The 19,622-nt window shown below is 35.0% G+C and overlaps 4 protein-coding genes across 7 annotated transcripts in view; 2 read left to right on the top strand and 2 right to left on the bottom strand.

The window, feature by feature from the left end:
- Window positions 1-996: 996 nt before the first annotated feature.
- Window positions 997-12,186, bottom strand: LOC120631557 (E3 ubiquitin-protein transferase RMND5B). Its single transcript, XM_039901189.1, has 8 exons — window positions 11,872-12,186; window positions 10,927-11,019; window positions 10,409-10,569; window positions 8,982-9,188; window positions 7,851-8,034; window positions 4,594-4,778; window positions 3,932-4,083; window positions 997-3,274 (listed from the first exon to the last, which is right to left on the bottom strand). The coding sequence occupies exons 1-8, from the start codon at window positions 12,005-12,007 to the stop codon at window positions 3,208-3,210; spliced, it is 1,185 nt and encodes a 394-aa protein (XP_039757123.1). The 5' UTR covers window positions 12,008-12,186; the 3' UTR covers window positions 997-3,207.
- A 199-nt stretch (window positions 12,187-12,385) lies between these two features.
- LOC120631664 (prohibitin-2) lies at window positions 12,386-13,674 on the top strand. Its single transcript, XM_039901329.1, has one exon. It carries the CDS (start codon window positions 12,505-12,507, stop codon window positions 13,402-13,404), a length of 900 nt encoding a protein of 299 aa, XP_039757263.1. The 5' UTR covers window positions 12,386-12,504; the 3' UTR covers window positions 13,405-13,674.
- A 1,066-nt stretch (window positions 13,675-14,740) lies between these two features.
- On the bottom strand, window positions 14,741-15,273 carry LOC120631510. The gene has a single exon (XM_039901129.1). It carries the CDS (start codon window positions 15,142-15,144, stop codon window positions 14,824-14,826), a length of 321 nt encoding a protein of 106 aa, XP_039757063.1. The 5' UTR covers window positions 15,145-15,273; the 3' UTR covers window positions 14,741-14,823.
- A 319-nt stretch (window positions 15,274-15,592) lies between these two features.
- LOC120631363 (transcriptional regulator ATRX homolog) overlaps window positions 15,593-19,622 on the top strand; it is a 39,296-nt gene continuing 35,266 nt past the window's right edge. For 2 of the 4 annotated variants that reach the window (XM_039900891.1, XM_039900892.1), the window contains exon 1: window positions 15,593-15,771. Coding sequence is in view for 2 of the 4 variants with exons in the window: in XM_039900889.1 (XP_039756823.1) it covers window positions 16,471-19,359 (2,889 nt within the window). In the remaining 2 variants the exon portion in view is untranslated. Of the gene's footprint in view, window positions 15,772-16,284; window positions 19,360-19,622 lie in introns of those variants that run through there. The other 2 variants (XM_039900889.1, XM_039900890.1) reach the window with 1 other exon arrangement.

Consider the following 19,622-nt stretch of genomic DNA (forward strand, 5'->3'; position numbering starts at 1 on the left):
CAAGTTCATTTAAATAATAGTTAATGTCAGACTATCATCTTACACAAACAAAAGTTGGAACCGTATTAGAGAGTTATCAATTTCAAATTAGTCGCTTATTTTCGGATATAACGTCGGGTGTTAAGTGATGTGGGGGTGTTGTGACCCACCTAAGGTACTTGATTACGTTCTTCACCAATGTTTAATTAGCTTTTTATAATGTTATTACTCAATTTGATATGCCATGAAATTGCTTTACAAAGGTAACGTCAATATTTGGGCAAAAAAAAAACTTATGATATACGTTTGTACGTTCGGAATATAATTTTAAGCTTTGAAATCATTGTTGTTGTTAATATTTTCTCCGGCTTTTGAACGAAACCACTTATTATTGCTATTTGTTGAGAGTTATTGCCAAATTTTTATTTGTCCTAAAATCTTTTTGTCTGTGTACATATCCATGAAATAAATTATGTACTAAAGATCATTATTTCTTTTATTCCTTTTCCTAAGCGCTAAGAAATAAAAGTCTTACCTAAGCAAATAGGCCTAGATGGGTTATGTTGGCATGTTCGAATACAGACACGAGCCTGGATTCGATTCACGGATCGGGAAAGGTGTAAGGTATTGCGTTTTTTCTGTTTAGAAATAAAGTTACAACAAACTAACGCACCTCAGACCCTTTATGTTCAGTAAGCTAATAGATTCATCTCCTTTAAAAAAGGAAGCCCACCAATAATCGTGGTCATTCTGTCGGTGTAAATAAATTTTTGTAAACGTTCCAGTAATCAAGCAAATGGCCTAAAATTACTTTTTGAGAAATAGCCAGGCTTTGATATCCCTTTAAGATCGTGACTTGAGCATTTTCTCACAGCAGCACTCTGCACCTTAAACTAAATCTAAGCCTTTATATAGTAAATCGAATGATTTATATAGTAGAAAATAAGATAAGAGCTCGAGTTATCATTACTAAAAATTACAATAGGAATAGGGTTTTAGATAAAAATAGGAACAAAATTAATACTGAAATTAATTTATTACAAAAATTATTCACAAAACAAACTTAAAACGTTAACTATTACCTCGAGAAAGTTATTTAAAAACGCAATTTTTTTTAAGCTGGATTTTCAGCTAAATACCTATTATTTATAATTTCTATGTCGTATCAATAAGGCTAAATTGGCTTGACTCGCATATCCTTTGCGGATAGGTCAGTGTTGCCAGACTAGTAAATAAATAAAAGAAATATAATCATTATGTATACACAAGATACAAGAGACATACAAATATTTATTTTTATAATTTGTCACTACCAAAAGTACAAATCAGGCTCAAATGTTTAAGTCAATGAAGATACAAACACTAAAGGTATGAAAACAATAACATAGGCGTTAACGCAGTTAAAAATACCCATTATATACATAACCAAACGAGATTTGATAACTCAATACAAATTTGTCTAGAAAATCTTACGCTGCTGCCAGCCAAAAACCAAGGCTTCTAATCCGCCTACGCATTAGTCGCAAATCGGGCAAAAAATGCTTGGGCTGGATATGATCATTGTGGGCTCTGAGTCCCTATTATTTAGCCGTTGAAAGAACGCGTTCCGGAGAGGTCGTTAACTATGTCACTTACTGTTACTTCAAAGTGGCGTTAAATTTTTTGACTAAAGTATGCATGTGTTGTCTATTTGCCGTAATAACGAATGGTTATTATTATTTAATAATAGTCAATTTATATTATTTTTTAATTTATGGATAAATTTAGAAGAAAAGTTTTTTAATAATTTTTATACCTGTGCTGTTACAATGTAAAATTAAATTTTTGTTTATGTCTTTAATTGGTGAAACTGGGCACAAGGTACTTTACGAAGGAAATTGATCGGTAAAAATGTAACTATTGTTTCATGCAAGTTTTTAGATGCCCAACTGACAGCGCATTATTTCAATGGCCGGATTTTTATAAAGTCAAAATTTGAGTAACATCAAGTCAAATCTGTCAAGACGTTTGGTTCTCCATATTAAATGAGAGATTTACGCCCATTAAAATAAGGGTACATTTCCAAAACTTAACAGCTAAGTAGTGTAGTGACACATTTATTTTGTTCAGAGTATGTCGCTTAATTAAAGGTATGGTTTTTCTTGTTTTTTGTTGCCCTTATCCCATATTATGCAGGGTCGGCACAACATATATCTTCCACTCACTTCTATCAACCGTCATCTCACTATAAGGTTATGTTGATGTTTTAATTATTTAAAAAAATGCAAAACTTTAAAACATACGTTGAAACCATTAATAAATATACTTATACACCATTTGGAATCACACAGCAGTGAATACGATCGTTTTTGATATTATAGGTCTATAATATAAAGAGGGAGGGGGAATTTCCCTCCAATAACTTAAAATTTTTGTTACATTTCGTATTTACAATTAATTGCTTTTGTTTTTCTTCATAGTATTTCTTTGAAATCTATTTCCAATAACTACTTAACGTGATTATGTATGCCAACATTTCTAAAGTGTACAAATTATAATTTTGGGTGTACGAAACTTATACAATTATTTATTTGAGAGAATACAAATATAAGATTTCATGGATACCTGTTTTATCTTCAACATCAATACCGGAACGGAACTATGAACATTGCCGGAAAAAGGGATGTTGCGTATATGAAATTACAAATCTGGATGTGGATATATAAATATTACATAGGTTTCAGATAAGCTAAAATTTCGGTATCAGAAATTATTTCTGCTTATCCTATAGTTTCAGTAGCAGATTGATATTTCTTAAGATACTATACAAGTTATATATGAGCGACTTGTATACAGCGTGTAAAATAAGGCAGCCTTATCGCACATAGCGATCTTTTCCAGGCAACCAATGCTTGATCTTGGTTGTCATCGCGTATTTTTTATTATTACTTTGTACAGTATATGAAAATTAATTAATAGTTAATGAATTAATAGTTATGTAACCTCATCAACATAGTACCCTACTTTTCAATTATCATATAAAAGGATGTTACTATATAATTACTCGTCTCCTTCCGTCAGCCAAAAAAACCACATTTATTAAGCAGCGACCATTACATAAATATCAGATGAAGTTACGTCATTAAAAATGCAACTTTCATTCCAATATTTATTTCATCTGTTTAACGATTAAACTTAATAATATGCTATTTTATAATCTGTCAAATTTGTTTATGCGTATTTTAGTATTTACGAGAAGTAAATCTGTCGAGCTTCTGATGGCGACTGCTCCATGGGGCAATAGGGGCATTTCAATCTGAAAAAGAACCAAATATTTATTTATGCAAAGAGGCTCATACATGGCTCTTTTAACCTTAATACTTGTTAAAATAAAAAATGTGTAAAATAAAAAATTAAACATGGCACTGAGCTGATGGCCACTACATTCATTAACTTAAAACTAAAGCTACGCGGGATCCAAATGTGGCACCCATTTGGATCCCGCTTAGCTTTAGTTTTAAGTTCTACGAAGAAGCCCAAAACAAACTTAGCTATTTTATAGAAATTATTAACAGTTATATTTATGTAAAATCCTTATCATAGAAACTAGTCTAATTCATTTTATTTAGTTACCTAATTTTATTACCTAATTTTAAGATCTGTTATTTACTCCTCGATTAATTGTTGTGTTATTTATATATGTACTTTAAATGTAGTAAATTTTTTCCACCCAAATAAAAGTTTTATTATTGTTAATATTATTTAATATTAGAAGTCCCCGTTAAGTTCGTATCACTCGTAGGGAGGCGATCTATTGAAAGTAACCAAAAGGGCCCTGTGGGTATGCGAGTTGGCTGTGGGTATGCGTGTTGGCTGAGAGTATGTGTGTTGGCTGTTGGTATGCATGTTGGCTGCGGGTTCGCGTGTTGGCTGTGGGTATGCGTGATGGATGTGGGTGTGTTTAGACACTCACTTGAGCCCCATAGCAAGTTTGTTGAGCGCGTCACGCGAGATGACGTGTCCGCAAAGCAAGCGCATCGGTGGGTTGTGATCCGACGCCTGCTGTCGGAGAATGGGGCACGCGAACACGGAGTGATATCCGCCCCCCTCCTCGCCCAGCTCCACCTGGAGGACACAATCAAAGAAAATGGTTATTTTTGTTGCATCGCAATTTATAATTTCTATTAGTGTTTTACAATTGGAGGAATTATTAGTTTTATAATTCATCCGCGGATAGAATGTAAACAAACAAATGACAGGTTGTGAACATTTTATGTGAAGATTAGGTTATTTTAGTATTTTTAGGGTAAACCACATGTTTTTTTTTAATTTTCACAGATGACTGCAGTTACAATCTAAACTATTCCTATGTTTACCCCATCACTAAGCGAACGACCTGTTAGTTGTTTTTTTTTACATTTAGACCGCTTCCACAATTCAGGAATACATAGCGTCATTGAACTGTAAATGCGAATGTGTTTATTTGTTGCGCTTTCAAGCCTAACTACTGAACGAATCATCATGAAATTTCACATAGACTCTGTGAGAGATTATCGCCCGGATAAAAAGTTCTATTCCCGAATTGATAGACAAAATCTACAGTAACGCGAATAGAGCCGAAAGCTAGTTACTTACCTCGAGAGGCAGTTCGTCGTCAGCCCAAGCGGCGAGCACGTGTGGGTGCGACATCTTGGCACGTATATCGTGTAGAGCGGGGAGCACGCGTGCGCCAGCGAGCACAGCGCCCGCTAGAGGAGAGTGCGGCGCCAGCCGGAGGAGTGAGCACGCCTCGCGCAGAAAAAGCTCACCTGCTTCCGCCCCTGCACCAATTCATACCGTAGGGCCATTAAGCATGGAATACCTAGCCAATTAAAGCAAGGTAAAATAAATTATGAAAAAAAAATATTCATTGTAAAGTCAACATCTGAGGAGCGAAATTTGCGTAGAGGGTACTTTGCCAAAGATCTGTTTGGTGTGGAGTATAAGGATTGAAGAAATTATAAATTACACAACACAGATTCTCCTGCTTTTCGCGGAGTATAGCAAATTAAGCCTAATTTTTATATTATATCATGTTATTCCGCAAAGTAACGCTTGCTTCTATCCAATAAGAAAGGAAAAAAACAAATATCTTAATATATATAAATCTCCTGTCACGATGTTTGTCCGCGATGGACTCCTAAACTACTTAACCGATTTTAAATAAAATTGGCTCACCGTGAGCAGTCTGGTCCAACTTAAGAGATAGGATATCTTAGATCTTTAATTATAGTCGCAATTTTATTTTAATGCAAATTATTTGTCACATGTTATATATATATGTATATATATTCTACAATACTCACTTAAGGCTAAGCCATACTGAATTCTTTAAAAACAAAATCAAACGCAGACGAAGTCGCGGGCAACAGCTAGTAGTTATATGAAAATAAAGGAGTAACAAAAGATTCATGCGGTCCCTTGCTCACACCCAATGTGTTATATGCCTCGCACTCATCCAATACCTTACTGTACCTTGCAATCACCCTGTGTTTACAAAGACTTACAATCACACATTGGGTTACCGTGCCTTGCACTAACACATTGCACTTGGTCTGGTGGGATGCTTCTGTCATAGCTAGTTACCATCCTACCGACAAAGAGGTTCCGTTAAGCGATTTAGCGTTCTGGTACGGTGTCGCGTAGAAACCGATTAGGTATATGGGTTTAATATAACTGCAATACCCCTAACAGATTAGCCCGTTACTACCTTAGACTGCATCATCACTTACCAGCAGGTGAGGTTGCAGTCAAGGGCTAACTTGTAGAGGAATAAATTAAAAAAAACCCAATGCCTTATTATGCCTTTAAATCACCCATAGTCTTGTACTGACCTACTTTCTTGCTAAGTGCATTGCACCCACACAATGCTTACTTTGCCTTGCACTCACCCAGTGGCGTGCATAGCCCTTGGACCCAGGGTCTGCACAAGGTGTTCAGCACAAACATAAAGTAAAATTAAAATTTAGATTTTAGATAGGTATGTCGGTTTATAATCAAATTACTTTACGAAAGTTATATTTTTGATTGATTTAATACTATCGTCTATCTACTGCTAATTGAATAAAAGTACATACCCTGATTTACGTCACAAAATTATGACACACCATTCGGCAGCATTTTCTAAGCACACTGATGATGATAATATTTTTCCAACATATCATGTTTTTAGCGTCTTTATGAAAATTATTAAGATCACAATATCCTTTATCATTCCACACTTTACGTATATTGGACAATAAAACAAAAGGAAAGCAAAATAATAGATTGGTATGTACAAAGCCGCTTAGCCAAGAAAAGTTTTCGTAATATTTATTATTAAACATACGTGTTACTTTATCACCTTTTTTTGGGATATTTGTAACATTGGTACACTCCTTCCTTTGCGAATGATTTCTAATTTTACGATATAGGTAGGGATAGAAATTAAAGTTTTCTCTAAGTACTTTTTCCAGGCACACTGAACCCAAACAAAGACCGCACGAATATGCTTTCATTATAAAATGAATGAATAAACTATAAATTAACCTTAACACATTAAACTATCACTACTCAAACTTTTACTAAAGGTTAAAGTTACTGAATTTGTGCACTTGAACCGTTTATTTATCACCAACGCCATACAGCATTGTTCGAAGGTAAACAATAATGGCGATTGAATATGCTATAGATAATATTGCAATCGAAATTAGTCAAAATAGTCTTTAATTTTTTGTAAGTACGGGTACGAACGCTATTTTATTTTGATATGTAAACAATAAATAGAAACTATATTTATTGTTAACTCTCTCACTTTCCAATGATTCCTGGAAAACCTAAATTATTCATTTTTCAAAATTTAGACAGCGTTTGGTTTCATAGATTATTTTCAAAACGAAAGACTAACTCGATAATATTAGTTCCTTAATTTTCTTAAAAGACACTAAAAGGTATTTACATTTGTGAATAATGTTTTTAATTCTAAAAAAAGAATAATGACCGTTAACAACAATAACAAACCAAGCAAATCATTTTATTCATAAAAAAATCAAACACGTAATTGATTATCCACTTCCGTAAGCAGTGCTTAGACACCCATACATAGAGAATTTATGAATGAAACTGTTCTTGTGTGAACCGATGCTAATCTTGTAAGTACAAGCGCACGATTATAACATTACACGACACACACTACTAACTTGCACGCACACATCTAGCAGAACGATTCTTTTTTTGGGCGTGCTTATTTTATTTGATATTTCTATGCAACAGTAGAGGGCGTCATATGTCGAGTGATTCTTAATAATGGATTTACCCTGCAATCGATAACATGAGATTTAAATAATAATATAGGTATTTTTACGTGTTTTAAAAGGTAAATGTTTAGCGTTTACGGTTAAAAATTAAAATACGAAGTAGAAAATTTTATTTTGTACGCTATGCGCCTCGCGCGCGCTGGTTGCGCTGTCGCCTGTCTAGCGACAATTGACCTAGAAGTTTGGCCGCTCATTACTAGATGGCGCTTTCATATATTTTTTACTTAGTGTTTTTTTAATTACAAAACTTTAATGGTCCTATCTGAAGGCTCTTTAAGACCCTGAGGGTAGGGTATGCACTGCTTATTTGCATATATGCAATGCACGCCACTGCACTCACCCAATGCTTACTATGCCTTGCACTCACCCAATGCTTACTATGCCTTGCACACACCCAATGCTTGCAATGCCTTGCACTCACCCAATGCTTAATATACCTTGCACTAACCCTATACTTAATATGCCTTGCGCACACCCAATGCTTACTATGCCTTGTACTCCCACCCAACGCTTACTATGCCTTGCACACACCCAATGCTTGCTATGCCTTGCACTCACCCAATGCCTTCAGATCAAGCAGGTGAGCGTACTCGGGCGGCGGGGGTGCGGGCGGCGCGGCCTGCGTGCACCACACTAGCACGCCCATGCACGCGCGCAGTGCACGCTCGTGGCGCGACACGTGCTGCGACAGGTACGCGCGCGCGTACGATATCGCCGCCGATACGCCCTCCTCGCGCGCCAGCTGTTGGGTAGATTACAGACAACTATAACACCATGTCATTTATTTATTTATTATATTTAATAGTATTTTATAGTTAAAAAATCAATACTTTTAAATTATATATCTAATTCAATAGTATTGATTCTTTCAACGATACACTATATTTTTATGTCATCTTTCATTCAAATTTTAATTAAAATTAAAATTTTCATTATTCATAGGCCTATTCAAAGGCACTTATGAAGCGTTCATACATATATGTTTACATTATTTTAAGTGGATGTTGATAGCTTCGTTTGCCAACATAAACCTAAATATAATAAATAAGTAGACAATACACACATCACCATCTAGCCCCAAAGTAAGCGTAGCTTGTGTTATGGGTTGCTGAGATGGCTGATGAATATTTTTATGAATTATATACATAAATACTTAGAAAATACATATAAACACCCAGACACTGAAAAACATTCATGCTCATCACACAAACATTTTCCAGCAGTGGGAATCGAACCCACGGCCTTGGGCTCAGAAAGCAGGGTCGCTACAAACTGCGCCAATCGGCCGTCACAAATAATAATAAATAATAATTATATTTATAAATCTCTTTATTAAGACAACTAAGGCCCATTTGTTAGTAAAACAACAGAAACTACTATGTTAGTATAAATTGTATTATAGAATGATATTATATTACAAGAAAATTACAAGACGGTTTGGTTCACCTGTCAAGCACCGACATTAAATGTTGCAAGGTAGGTGAATCTAACTTTCCCGCTAACATATTTAAAAAAAAAAACTACGAGAAATTCATTTGTCTTATAGTATAATAATGTAGTTCTATCTAGTTAGTGTAAGTGGCCCTGCCGTACTAACAAGATGTAAAATTTAAAAAAAAAAAAAAAAAAAACATTATTCATTAGAAGCTTCAGTGCCAAAAGTTGCTATTTGGGATGTTATCAAGTCACCTTCATCATCTGCATACGGTGTAGGGTGAACAGCAATGGGGAATGGGTGAGATCGTGTTCCCGGGACGCTGCCCAGGCGAGGGCGGGTGCGGGGTCAGCGGCAGCAAGAGCGGCAGCACAACGTTGTAACTGCGCGAAGGTACTGCCGCGCTCCGACACCCCCACTCTAGCCTCGCCGACAAGCGAGTCACCTACATCCTCCAGGTCCTAAAAATATATAGATCAAATATAAAAAAGAAAAAAAATTCAAATTGTGATAGGTGTAAACTTTTGAAATAGAGTCACAAAACAGATCTCATTCCATTATTAAACTTTGCTAAGCTACGAAAATAATAATAATAATAATAAACAAAAGTTGATATAAACAGTCGACTTACTAGAAACGGACATAATTCAAATTCAAATTCATTTATTTCAAGTAGGCCTATTTTAGAAGCACTTTTGAAATGTCAGATTCTACCAAGAGCCGGCAAGAAACTCAGTAGTTGCTCTTTTCCAACATCAATATTTACAATCATTTTTCTATCTTGCGAGATGAGAGTGAGGCTGGTTGCTTCCAATCTACCTTGTCATTTAGGAATTCATCATATGTATAGTAACCTCGCTGTACTAGATGCGTTTTAACACATTTTTTAAATCTATGCATTGATATTGAATCATGTTGTAAAAGCGTATACTCAACCCCACAAAGGAGTTCTGCTCCTTTCGCAGACATCCCTCATTTATGTCCGTTTCTGGTAAGTCGATTGTTAGTTTCAGCTTTTTGTTTATGAAGAGTAATATTTTGTCTCACAAAGACTATATTATTATAAATATACTGCGAAGCTACTGTAAGAATACCTATTTGTTTACATTTTTCACGAAGCGATTCGCATGATCCAAGTTTATATATTGATCGTACAGCTCTTTTCTGTAGTACTTTCAATATCTGCAGCTTTTTCCCATAGGACAAAATACTGTGAAAGTATGCGAAATAAACAAGCCATATATTAGTGATATCTGCATATTGTCTGAGAGAAGTACATAAATCGTTTGTGGGGATGGGTATATGCTTTTATTACATAATATTAGATCTACCTTTACCTAAGTTTAAACAATATATAAAAAACACATTTAGCTAATCGTGGTTACTTCATTATTGATGAATTCCTAAAGACAAGGCTGCTTGAAAGCAGGTCACTCTGCTCTCATCTCTTACAAAACAGAAGAATTCTAAAGATTGTTAAACTATCTTTCTTGCCTGCTCTTCTCAGTGGAATCTGCCTTCCCAACCTGTGGTAGAGTCACTACAAACAGTGAAAAAGTGCTTATAAATTAGGCCTACTTGAAATAAATGAATTTTGAATTTGAATTTGAATTTGACATCCCAAGCTTCATGCATTTATTGTGGAAATGTGGTTTAAGATCTATCAAGCTGTGTTTCATACCTGTCTATATAAATGCTGTGCAATAGCTTGCTCCATAATAGGCCTGTTTGTGTCTGAACAGAAGGACTCTGCTTTGGGAGCCACTGCTGCATAGTCAGCTATGAAGTGCCTGTCAATTGACTTGCCAACTCTTGACACTGTTGCATGCAACTCACGATGGTCTGGAAATAATTGTTTTTATTTTAACATCTCCCTAAATAATTTTCTACTGGCTGTATCAATGCACACCTGAAGAAGTCAATTTAAGATAAAAATCATCTTCTTTTTCTGTTTGAAGCTCAAGTTATATGTATTACTTCCCTGGTACTGTATAGACTTGTAACAATCTATTATAACATGGCTGTCTACATCGCCAAACAAAACTTGCTAAGTAATGTAATATTATAGTTTCAAATGTAATATTATAGTGCACAATTGCAGCTAAACTTACTCCTTTGTTCAAAATCATTAAATTATCATAGATTAATGAACACAACACAACATCTGTAAACTGAATTTTTATAAAAAAAAATATATACCTGTAGAAAGTTGAAACACTGATTGCTTGACTGAAGATGCCAGCTCATGTATAATATCTACTTGATTTTGTGTTAAAGGTGTGTCTGGAGGTTCTGAAAGACATTGTTTGTTAACATTTAAGCTGTTCAGTAGTACCTAAAGTCCTGTGTTCTTTAAGTGGTCTATACCAGGCAGGGTAATTTTGGTATCTATATCAGCCTTTGTTAGTGACTATGCTACCTAAAAGACATCCCGGCAGCATTAACTCCAGCTGTAACAGTCATTACCCTAACAATTGTCCGAGGTGATAGCGTAGTGGGCTTTTTGAATACAGAGTTTGATCCCCGGCATGCACCTGTAACTCTCAGTGTAAAGTGCATTTTTAGCAATTAAATATCATCCGATATGGCAGTGAAGGAAAATATAGTGAGGAGACTGGCATGCCTGAAAGTTCTTTATAATGTTCTTAATGACAAATCAATTCTAACTAGCAGCACTTTTCCAGCATGGTGGCATGCCATAATTTAAGATTTACCACTTTTACTGTAAACTATTTACGATATGCCATCATATGACTAATAGGAATGTGCAACCTGTTATATATAATCTTAAGTATGCAAATATGTTGGTACCAGTGGCGTGCACTTCATACATGCACAAAAGCACTGCCAACCCTAAACTTGATATATAACTTGTATAAGAGGAGAATTCTTGCAGTTTTATGCAATTTCCCGGCACCCTACCTAAGAAGAAATTATTTGCCATTATTATAGTGTCTGTCTATCATCATCTAATACTAGAGCTAATAGACACAGTGGACTCAGTGACACCAAGACCATAGAAAAGACCTATACACTAAATATTGTGATTCAAATATAAAATTACATATCAATAAGAGAAACTCACTGTCCCAAGAAATGCCATATCATTGGCGTTAATAAAGCGTTGATATAGATTTTACTTACGCTGAGATATCTCTTTCCTTAAGTCTTCAACCTGATTGATTACTTCTCCCAAAATTTTGTTTGAATGATCATTAAGGGCAGTGAATTTTGAAGTGGCTTTGTCCAAATCTTGTTCAACACCCAGGCAAGAATCCATTGTTTATGTTATTTAGGCCACAAAAATTTAATATTCAATTCTATTCCGCAGAATCGATAGCTTTGAGTATTTTACTGCCCAGGCAAATCTTTATTGTCGTTTGGTAGGTAAATCTTGTCTTGAAATTTTGTGTTTTACACAAAATATGTGATCCTTGTTAGTTTGTCTACAGACCAGCAATGAAAGGTATGTCAATTTCATTTTTTATAATCTCTGTGTCCTCCTCAGAGTAAACTAAAAAGCCTGTGTGAAGGCTGGTCCCCAAAATAAGGTAGTTCGTAGTTTGTGTCCTCATTGTAAAGTAATACTCGTCAATATTCCATTCATTCGTAAGTCTAGATTATTTTTGGTTTCATGGCAGTCTATCTAAAAATTAGAATCATTCGCTTTCAGTTTCGTTCACTCGAGTTGCACAATTTGGTGGTTCAGTTGCTAGGTTATATTTTTATTACGATTTGTCCTAAATAATCTCTGGAAACATCTAAATTGTATTATCCATGGCGCAAAGTAAGTTAAACGACATGGCGGGTCAGTTTGCTAAGGGTGGACCTCCCGGTCTTGGTATCGGCTTGAAAGTGGTTGCCGTCGTCGGCGCAGCGGCCTATGGAATTTCCCAATCGCTATTTACTGTTGAGGGTGGTCATCGGGCTATCATGTTTAATAGAATCGGAGGCATACAACAACATGTCATGACAGAAGGACTGCACTTCCGCATACCCTGGTTCCAGTATCCCATCATTTATGACATAAGATCAAGGCCCCGAAAAATTTCCTCTCCCACTGGTTCCAAAGATTTACAAATGGTAAACATCTCATTGAGAGTTTTATCGCGACCAGACTCGAATAGCCTGCCTACTATGTACAGACAACTAGGCATTGATTATGATGAGAAAGTTTTGCCATCTATTTGTAATGAAGTTCTGAAATCAGTAGTTGCTAAGTTTAATGCATCACAGCTTATCACTCAGCGACAGCAAGTGTCTCTGTTGATTAGAAGGGAGTTGGTGGAGAGGGCTGCTGACTTTAACATAATTTTGGACGATGTGTCACTCACAGAATTGAGTTTTGGCAAGGAATACACAGCTGCAGTTGAAGCCAAACAAGTGGCGCAGCAGGAAGCTCAGCGTGCTGCTTTCGTCGTTGAAAGAGCAAAGCAGGAGCGCCAACAGAAGATTGTACAGGCTGAGGGAGAAGCAGAAGCTGCAGAGATGTTAGGTAAAGCCATGGGAATGAGTCCTGGTTACCTTAAATTAAGGAAAATCCGAGCAGCTCAAAGTATCTCCAGAATGCTTGCACAGTCACAAAATAGAGTCTTCCTCCCTGGCAACAGTTTAATGATCAATCTCTCGGATCCATCCTTTGATGATTTATCAGAAAAACTCACAAAAAAGAAGTAACATGAGGCTGAGAAAGAGTATGCCATAAGCCTGGAGCCTGCGACTACTCTTTCTGATGAAGAAACTGCAGTTTTAATTAGTGGCGCTGCTTCAGTTGCTGTCTAGCATTTGTTTTATCCTTTTTGCATTTTACAAAATGTATAAAAGTAATATATAATACTGTGTACTTGTACTTCTTATTATTATGATAAATGTTGCATTTTAAGGTTACGTAGTTGTAGGTTAGTGTGTATGGAAATCGGTTGATGCAATAAAAGTAAACACATTCAAGTCTTTTTTTATTTCTGTCACTACTATTACGTATAGTGTATGGTTTCTTTTATTCTATAATAAGTAATGATGCAATCTAAGATGGTAGCCTTGGCTTTCTGGTTGGGAGCACAGCAGATATACTAGACCCATACCTCTTATTTTTGACTGCTTGCCATAGTACTGAAATGCTACTTGGTGGTATGTAGGTAGTGTGTTAGCTAGCTACTACTACCGGTGGGGGGAGATTTCTGTTCTGTTCTGTGGGGCTTTTGATTTCCTACCCCAGTTAATTAATTAAAACACCTCTGTGCGGGAAGGTTCGGAAGGACAAGGCTGATGTATATACCCACAATGTACCTAACATACAGTGACACTGATGCATCACCAGTAATAAACTTGTTTGTGTGCAACAATCTTTCATTTACTTCAATGGTATGAATTTGTTATTTTATATCAGTTTATGGTTATGTTGTTACATAACCAACAATAAATGCCATCTATGGGCCTACTTGATTATAGATATTTTGGACTTTAACCATGAAATAACAAGACTCATCAACTATTTCTTGAACATAGTACAGGTGCATACCACATTAATATTATGGGATTTGTTGATATTTCAGCCCAGTTGCAAGGCTTGTGGTCACAACAGGATTGCGGAGGTATGAGATGTCCAAAACATGTTGAACTACATTTAAGAATTGTTGATTTAACCACAAAAATCTTAGTTTAAAATCTTTACTCATCAACTAATTTGAGGGGCTTCATCTAGATTTTTGAGTAGACCGTGGCTAGACTATCAGCCACGATATTTTTTTTTACAATAAAATTTTATTGAATTAATCCTGCAGGTAAAAGCCTCACAGAGACAAGCTAAATATTAGGTGTGTAGCCTGAGGGTGCAAAAAAAACATACTGTAACCTAAGGATGCTTAACTTCTGGTATATTTGATACCAGAAGTGTATCCTTAGGTGCATGCATCCAGCCTTAATGGTGCTGCAAAGTATTAAAGAAAAACTAAATACAGTGTTAAACAAATTAAATCTGCTAAACTATGTATGACACTAAATTAAAATGCACTTATGTATTAAAACAATAATATTTATTAATCTATTTAATTGATAACTACAACTTGTAATACTAAATAATCATATTCATTTAGAAGTCTACTGCTTGAGTGAAGATGGCTGTGGAAGCCTAAACTTGGACATTTCAATTTCAGCTTCAAAGTAGCTCATGTTGTCGTAACAGAAGTATTCGGGCACTTTGTACGGCCCTGACTTTTGAGGGTCTACACCAGGACCCAGAGGCTCTGATGCTGGATGTATTACCGCACTGCTAAGACCTGGAACGTTAGAAACCATTTTTGCAGTGGCTGGTGACGGCGAGGTAACTGAAGACGTGCCCTGGTTTTGTCCGGTACCGTCGCTGTAAAACCTAACTCCAGCTCTTAAACCAAAGTTTCGCAACATAGACCTTGCTAGCATCTTTGTATTTTTTTATGTTCTTACTTTATTACACAACAAATTACAAAAGGGCAGCCAAGTTATTGGAAAAACGAAATGCAATGCTACTTGTCAAATTTATCTGAATTTGACGTCTCTTTGACACTACCATTTTTTTAGTGTAGAATATTATTTTGGAATTTAGGATTATCTTTTTTGTAAATATCGATAAAAAGCTCGAAAATAATTTTTAGTAATAAAGAAAAGTTATTGACACACAAAAATCTGATTTCAACAGTTTAAATAATCTTATTAGAATGCTGCAGCTTTGAATAGATTAAGAAGAGCACGAAGTTAAAATTATAAAACTATAATTAAATATTAATAATAGTGAATCACTATCGAAGATTGCTTGTTTTCCTTCTCTTTCTGTCCTATAATTCTCGCTTTCGCACACTGTGTCTAGTTGTCTATGGGCCTTTTTCACGACTGTTTTGGATAGTTTACCTACCTTGCTTTTTCGCCGAATATTTGGATTAGGAGTGGAAAATGTGTATGATTTAAGGTTTATTGTGTACTTTTGAGTACAATAATGTGCTCTGATTATAGTTGAGTGTTATCTATTGAAAACTAAACCGTAAAACGCTAGATCAGCCATTTACATGAAAGGTAAGTACAAAAAATTGGTACCTCAATATTTTTTGTTTTGGTGTAAATGTACAGTTTCACCCTTCTATTATAGATATCTACATGGTTAGCTTTTAAAATGATCTCGATTTATCGAAGGTTTATGTTACTAGAAAATCTTAAGAAATTATGCACGTCTCGTGGTATATATTATTATTCCTATGTATATCATTGCCGCTATTTTGCGATATATTTGTGTATAGCTATGCCTATAATCCAACCGAGTTACGGAGGGACTTGTAAAAGGTACGTTCCGATCTATGCAACGTACATTCGCAAAGGTTAGTTTTCTCCAAGATTTAGTAATGTTCTAGCAGTTTAACCTTACTTAAGAGACTATAATTAATTGTGCACTGAAAATCAATACTGCTGAAGTTAAATTGAGCATCTCTCTTGCAAATCCTAATTAGAAAAGTTTGAAAGTGTGAAGTCGCATCTCGTATTGGCTGAAAGAGGTGGTGTCAATAGCCTTCATTATTAAAAATACATTTTTTACTCTGTGGTTTTATTCTATTTTTTTTTGGTACCTATAGCTTCCTATCGATACCGCGAAAATATTTCACTATCAGTAAATTTTCGCCTTGCTAGACTGTTATGAACTTTCAGCTTTAATGTTTAATATTAGTTCAGTGTTTCGGACCTATGTTGTGCGTGTAAATGTGGAAATATTGAATTTACGAAATGGCGGACGCGGTTCCTGTCTCTGACGTTCTCTGCGAAGCTATAGAATATTTATCCAAATTCGGATCGAATTTAAGAGTTCGCTCAGATAATCTGAAGGAGAAAAGGATACGCAAGGATAAGTTACGAAATACCCACGCAGTACAAAAAGCTGCAAATAAAGTGCTAGTTATATGTGATTTGTCAAAAAAGTCTATTGAAAACGTCGAAAGCGGTATCAAAAAGGTATTGAAGCAGATCGATCTTTCCCACGACCGTACCACAAGTGAAGGCGGGAATTCAAGTTATAGGTTGCCCAATGTGGAAAGGGCTGTTCATTACGAATATATTGAATACAATTCCCATAGGTTACGTATACGAAAGAAGGTTGATATGAAACATTTCACATCAGTAAAAGTCTTTGCTACAAGCATGCCTCTTTCCATGCAAGATAAGTATCCAGTATTTTATGACTGTAAAATGTACCGATTGAGAAATAAAAGCAAAAAGTACCAAGAAGTAGATGAGAATATTTCTGACCAGGAAGATATTAACACAGCAAGCCCTAACAGTACAGGACTAAGTGGAATATCTGAATGTAGTACAAGTAAAGTGATAGATAAATCTCAAAATGAACCTACGGAATGTGATACTATTTATAAGTCTCAAAGTAAGACATCTAAATGCTCAAAACGTAAATCAGAGAAGGATAATACTGAATCAGAGATGAGTGAAGCTGTGAGTAACCAAGAGGAAAGTAAATCGTCTACAGTTTTAGTGAATTCCTCTCAACCACAAAGTAATTGTAATGTTTTAGAAGCCCAAACAAAGTCAAATACTGCAGATGACCAAGCAAAAAAGAAAAATTGTAGTGCTACAGAGCAGGAAGTTAAAGATTCACAATGTAATGCAAATGAAGCACCAGAAAAAGAAATTACACAAGAGGCAAAAAAGAAATCCCAAGAAATTGCTTTGGATAGAGATAACACAAAAAAAAAACCATGCAGCAAATCTGAAAGTAGAAAAAAGTATAGGAATATTATTAATAAAAGTTCAGAAAGTGATGATGATCAAAGTTTGAAGGAAAATTCAGAAAAGGATGATTCCAAAATTTCTGAGAAGACTACACTAGGCAGAAATACATACAAAAGTGACACTGTACAAGTAAAAGATGATATTTTGGAAATTAACAATGGTAAAGATAGCATAGATAATGAGCAAGAGAAACATATAGGAAATATGAACAAAAAGCAAACAAAACATACAGTAGTTCACAACAGCAGTACTTGTGTTGATATAGTGGAATTAAATGATTCAAGTAATGAAGAAAAAAATATCAAGAATAGCTCTTCTGATGATAAAACAACCCTTAGTGATTCCAATAAATCTTATTGTGAAAATGAGACAGGTAGACAGAACAATTCTAAAAAAAAACATGAAAATGAAAGTATTTCTAATGTTATTAGTAGTAATGATTCTGTGAATGATTCTGAAGCAATTAGTGATAAAGATTCAAACCAAAGACCACTCATAAGATGTGTTAGTCTTGATAAGCTACTGAAAAAAAATGAAGAAAAGGCCAAATCCAAAATTAGTGAGACCCAAAAATGTTCATTATTAAAATCAAAAAGTAAAATGTTAGTCACTAAACATGATCAGTTGCAAACCAAACCTAATGACAAGAAAAATAAACAGGATTATAGTTCTAAACAGTCATCTAAGGAAAATGAAGAATATTGGATACAAAAACGTAAGGAGGTGAATCAGTTTATTTCCAAGGGCTTTGTTATTAGGACAAAAAGGTTACCAGAGTTATCAGAAAAATATCTTTCTGCCCTTAATCTGAAGAGGATTACTCAAAACGGATCTGTTATTTGTGAAGTGGTAAGAACAGAGGAAATTTGTGAAAAACATTCTCAAAAAAGTGACACACCAATTGATATAAACAGTGCTAAAAATGCATTGTTGTATGATTCTGATTCAGGTAAAAGTAAAGACTTAGCAGATACACCTAGAAAAGTGAAAAGAGCTCTTCTTGAAGAATCTGAGTCAGATAAGGAGGGCAATCCCCCATCACCAAGGCCACTAAAAAAAAAACTTCAGACTGAGTCTGGACCTGAAAAAGACAAGCATCCCACATTTCCAGAAGAGTTTGTGTCAGAAAAAAAAGAAAGTATCCCATCCTCAAGCCCAGTAGAGAAAGCACTTGGGAAAGAATCTTGTTCTGAGAAAAACAAAAACTCGGAAGCATCTGACTCAGAAAAAATAACGCTGCTACAAGAACCTAAAAAAGATGAAAACCCCCAGTCACCCAGTCAAAATTATGATGAAAATAATTCAATGGTAAATGAAAACCTTAGCAATTCTGATAAAGAAAGAAAAAATAATAATACACCAGAACCACAAACTGTAAATAAAGTATGTGATACTATGATTGATGATTTAAAATCTTCTTTACTACGTGATTCCTCAGATGAGAACCATAAAACACCTACTAAACAGCCAACTAAAAAAAATATTAGCACTCCACCTTCCAAACGCAAGCATATAATGGAAAGTATGCATGCTAAGAAGATGTTGTTGACATATTCCTCTAGTTCTGATACAGAAGATGAACAATTAAGAAATGTATTAAAAGAAATTAGACATTCCTTACTCAAAGAACATACAAGTGATGAGGATATTGCAAAAAAGAAGCATAAAAAAAAGGAACCTATATCTGATTCAGATGATAGTTCTGTTAAGGTCCAGAAAGAAAAAAAGTATGATAAAAGTAAGGAATCATCATCAGAAAATGACAAAAATTTAAAGAGAAAAGCTACTGCTTCAGACACTGATTCTTCTCTCAAAAATTCAAACAGCCAAGTTGATGAAAATACTGAAGAAAAATCTATTAGCAGTTTTCAAAAGGTTAGAAGAAAGTGAACATATTAACTCTCTTTAGATTTAAGTGTATCATCCATAGCTATTTCATAATTAGCTTAAATGTTAAATGATTTTTCAAATAACATGCCATACTGAAGTGAGTTAATTATTCAGAATTTTTAGTGTGCATATTTTATTGATTTATAAATGTATTCCAATAAGCTAAAGTACTTGTAACTGTATCTTTTTAAAGATGTGGTTGATATATTGCTATATGAGTAATATTGTTGTTTTAACATAATAATTCT

This window comes from Pararge aegeria, chromosome 18, assembly GCF_905163445.1.
Source record: "Pararge aegeria chromosome 18, ilParAegt1.1, whole genome shotgun sequence".
NCBI classification, from domain to species: Eukaryota; Metazoa; Arthropoda; class Insecta; order Lepidoptera; family Nymphalidae; genus Pararge; species Pararge aegeria.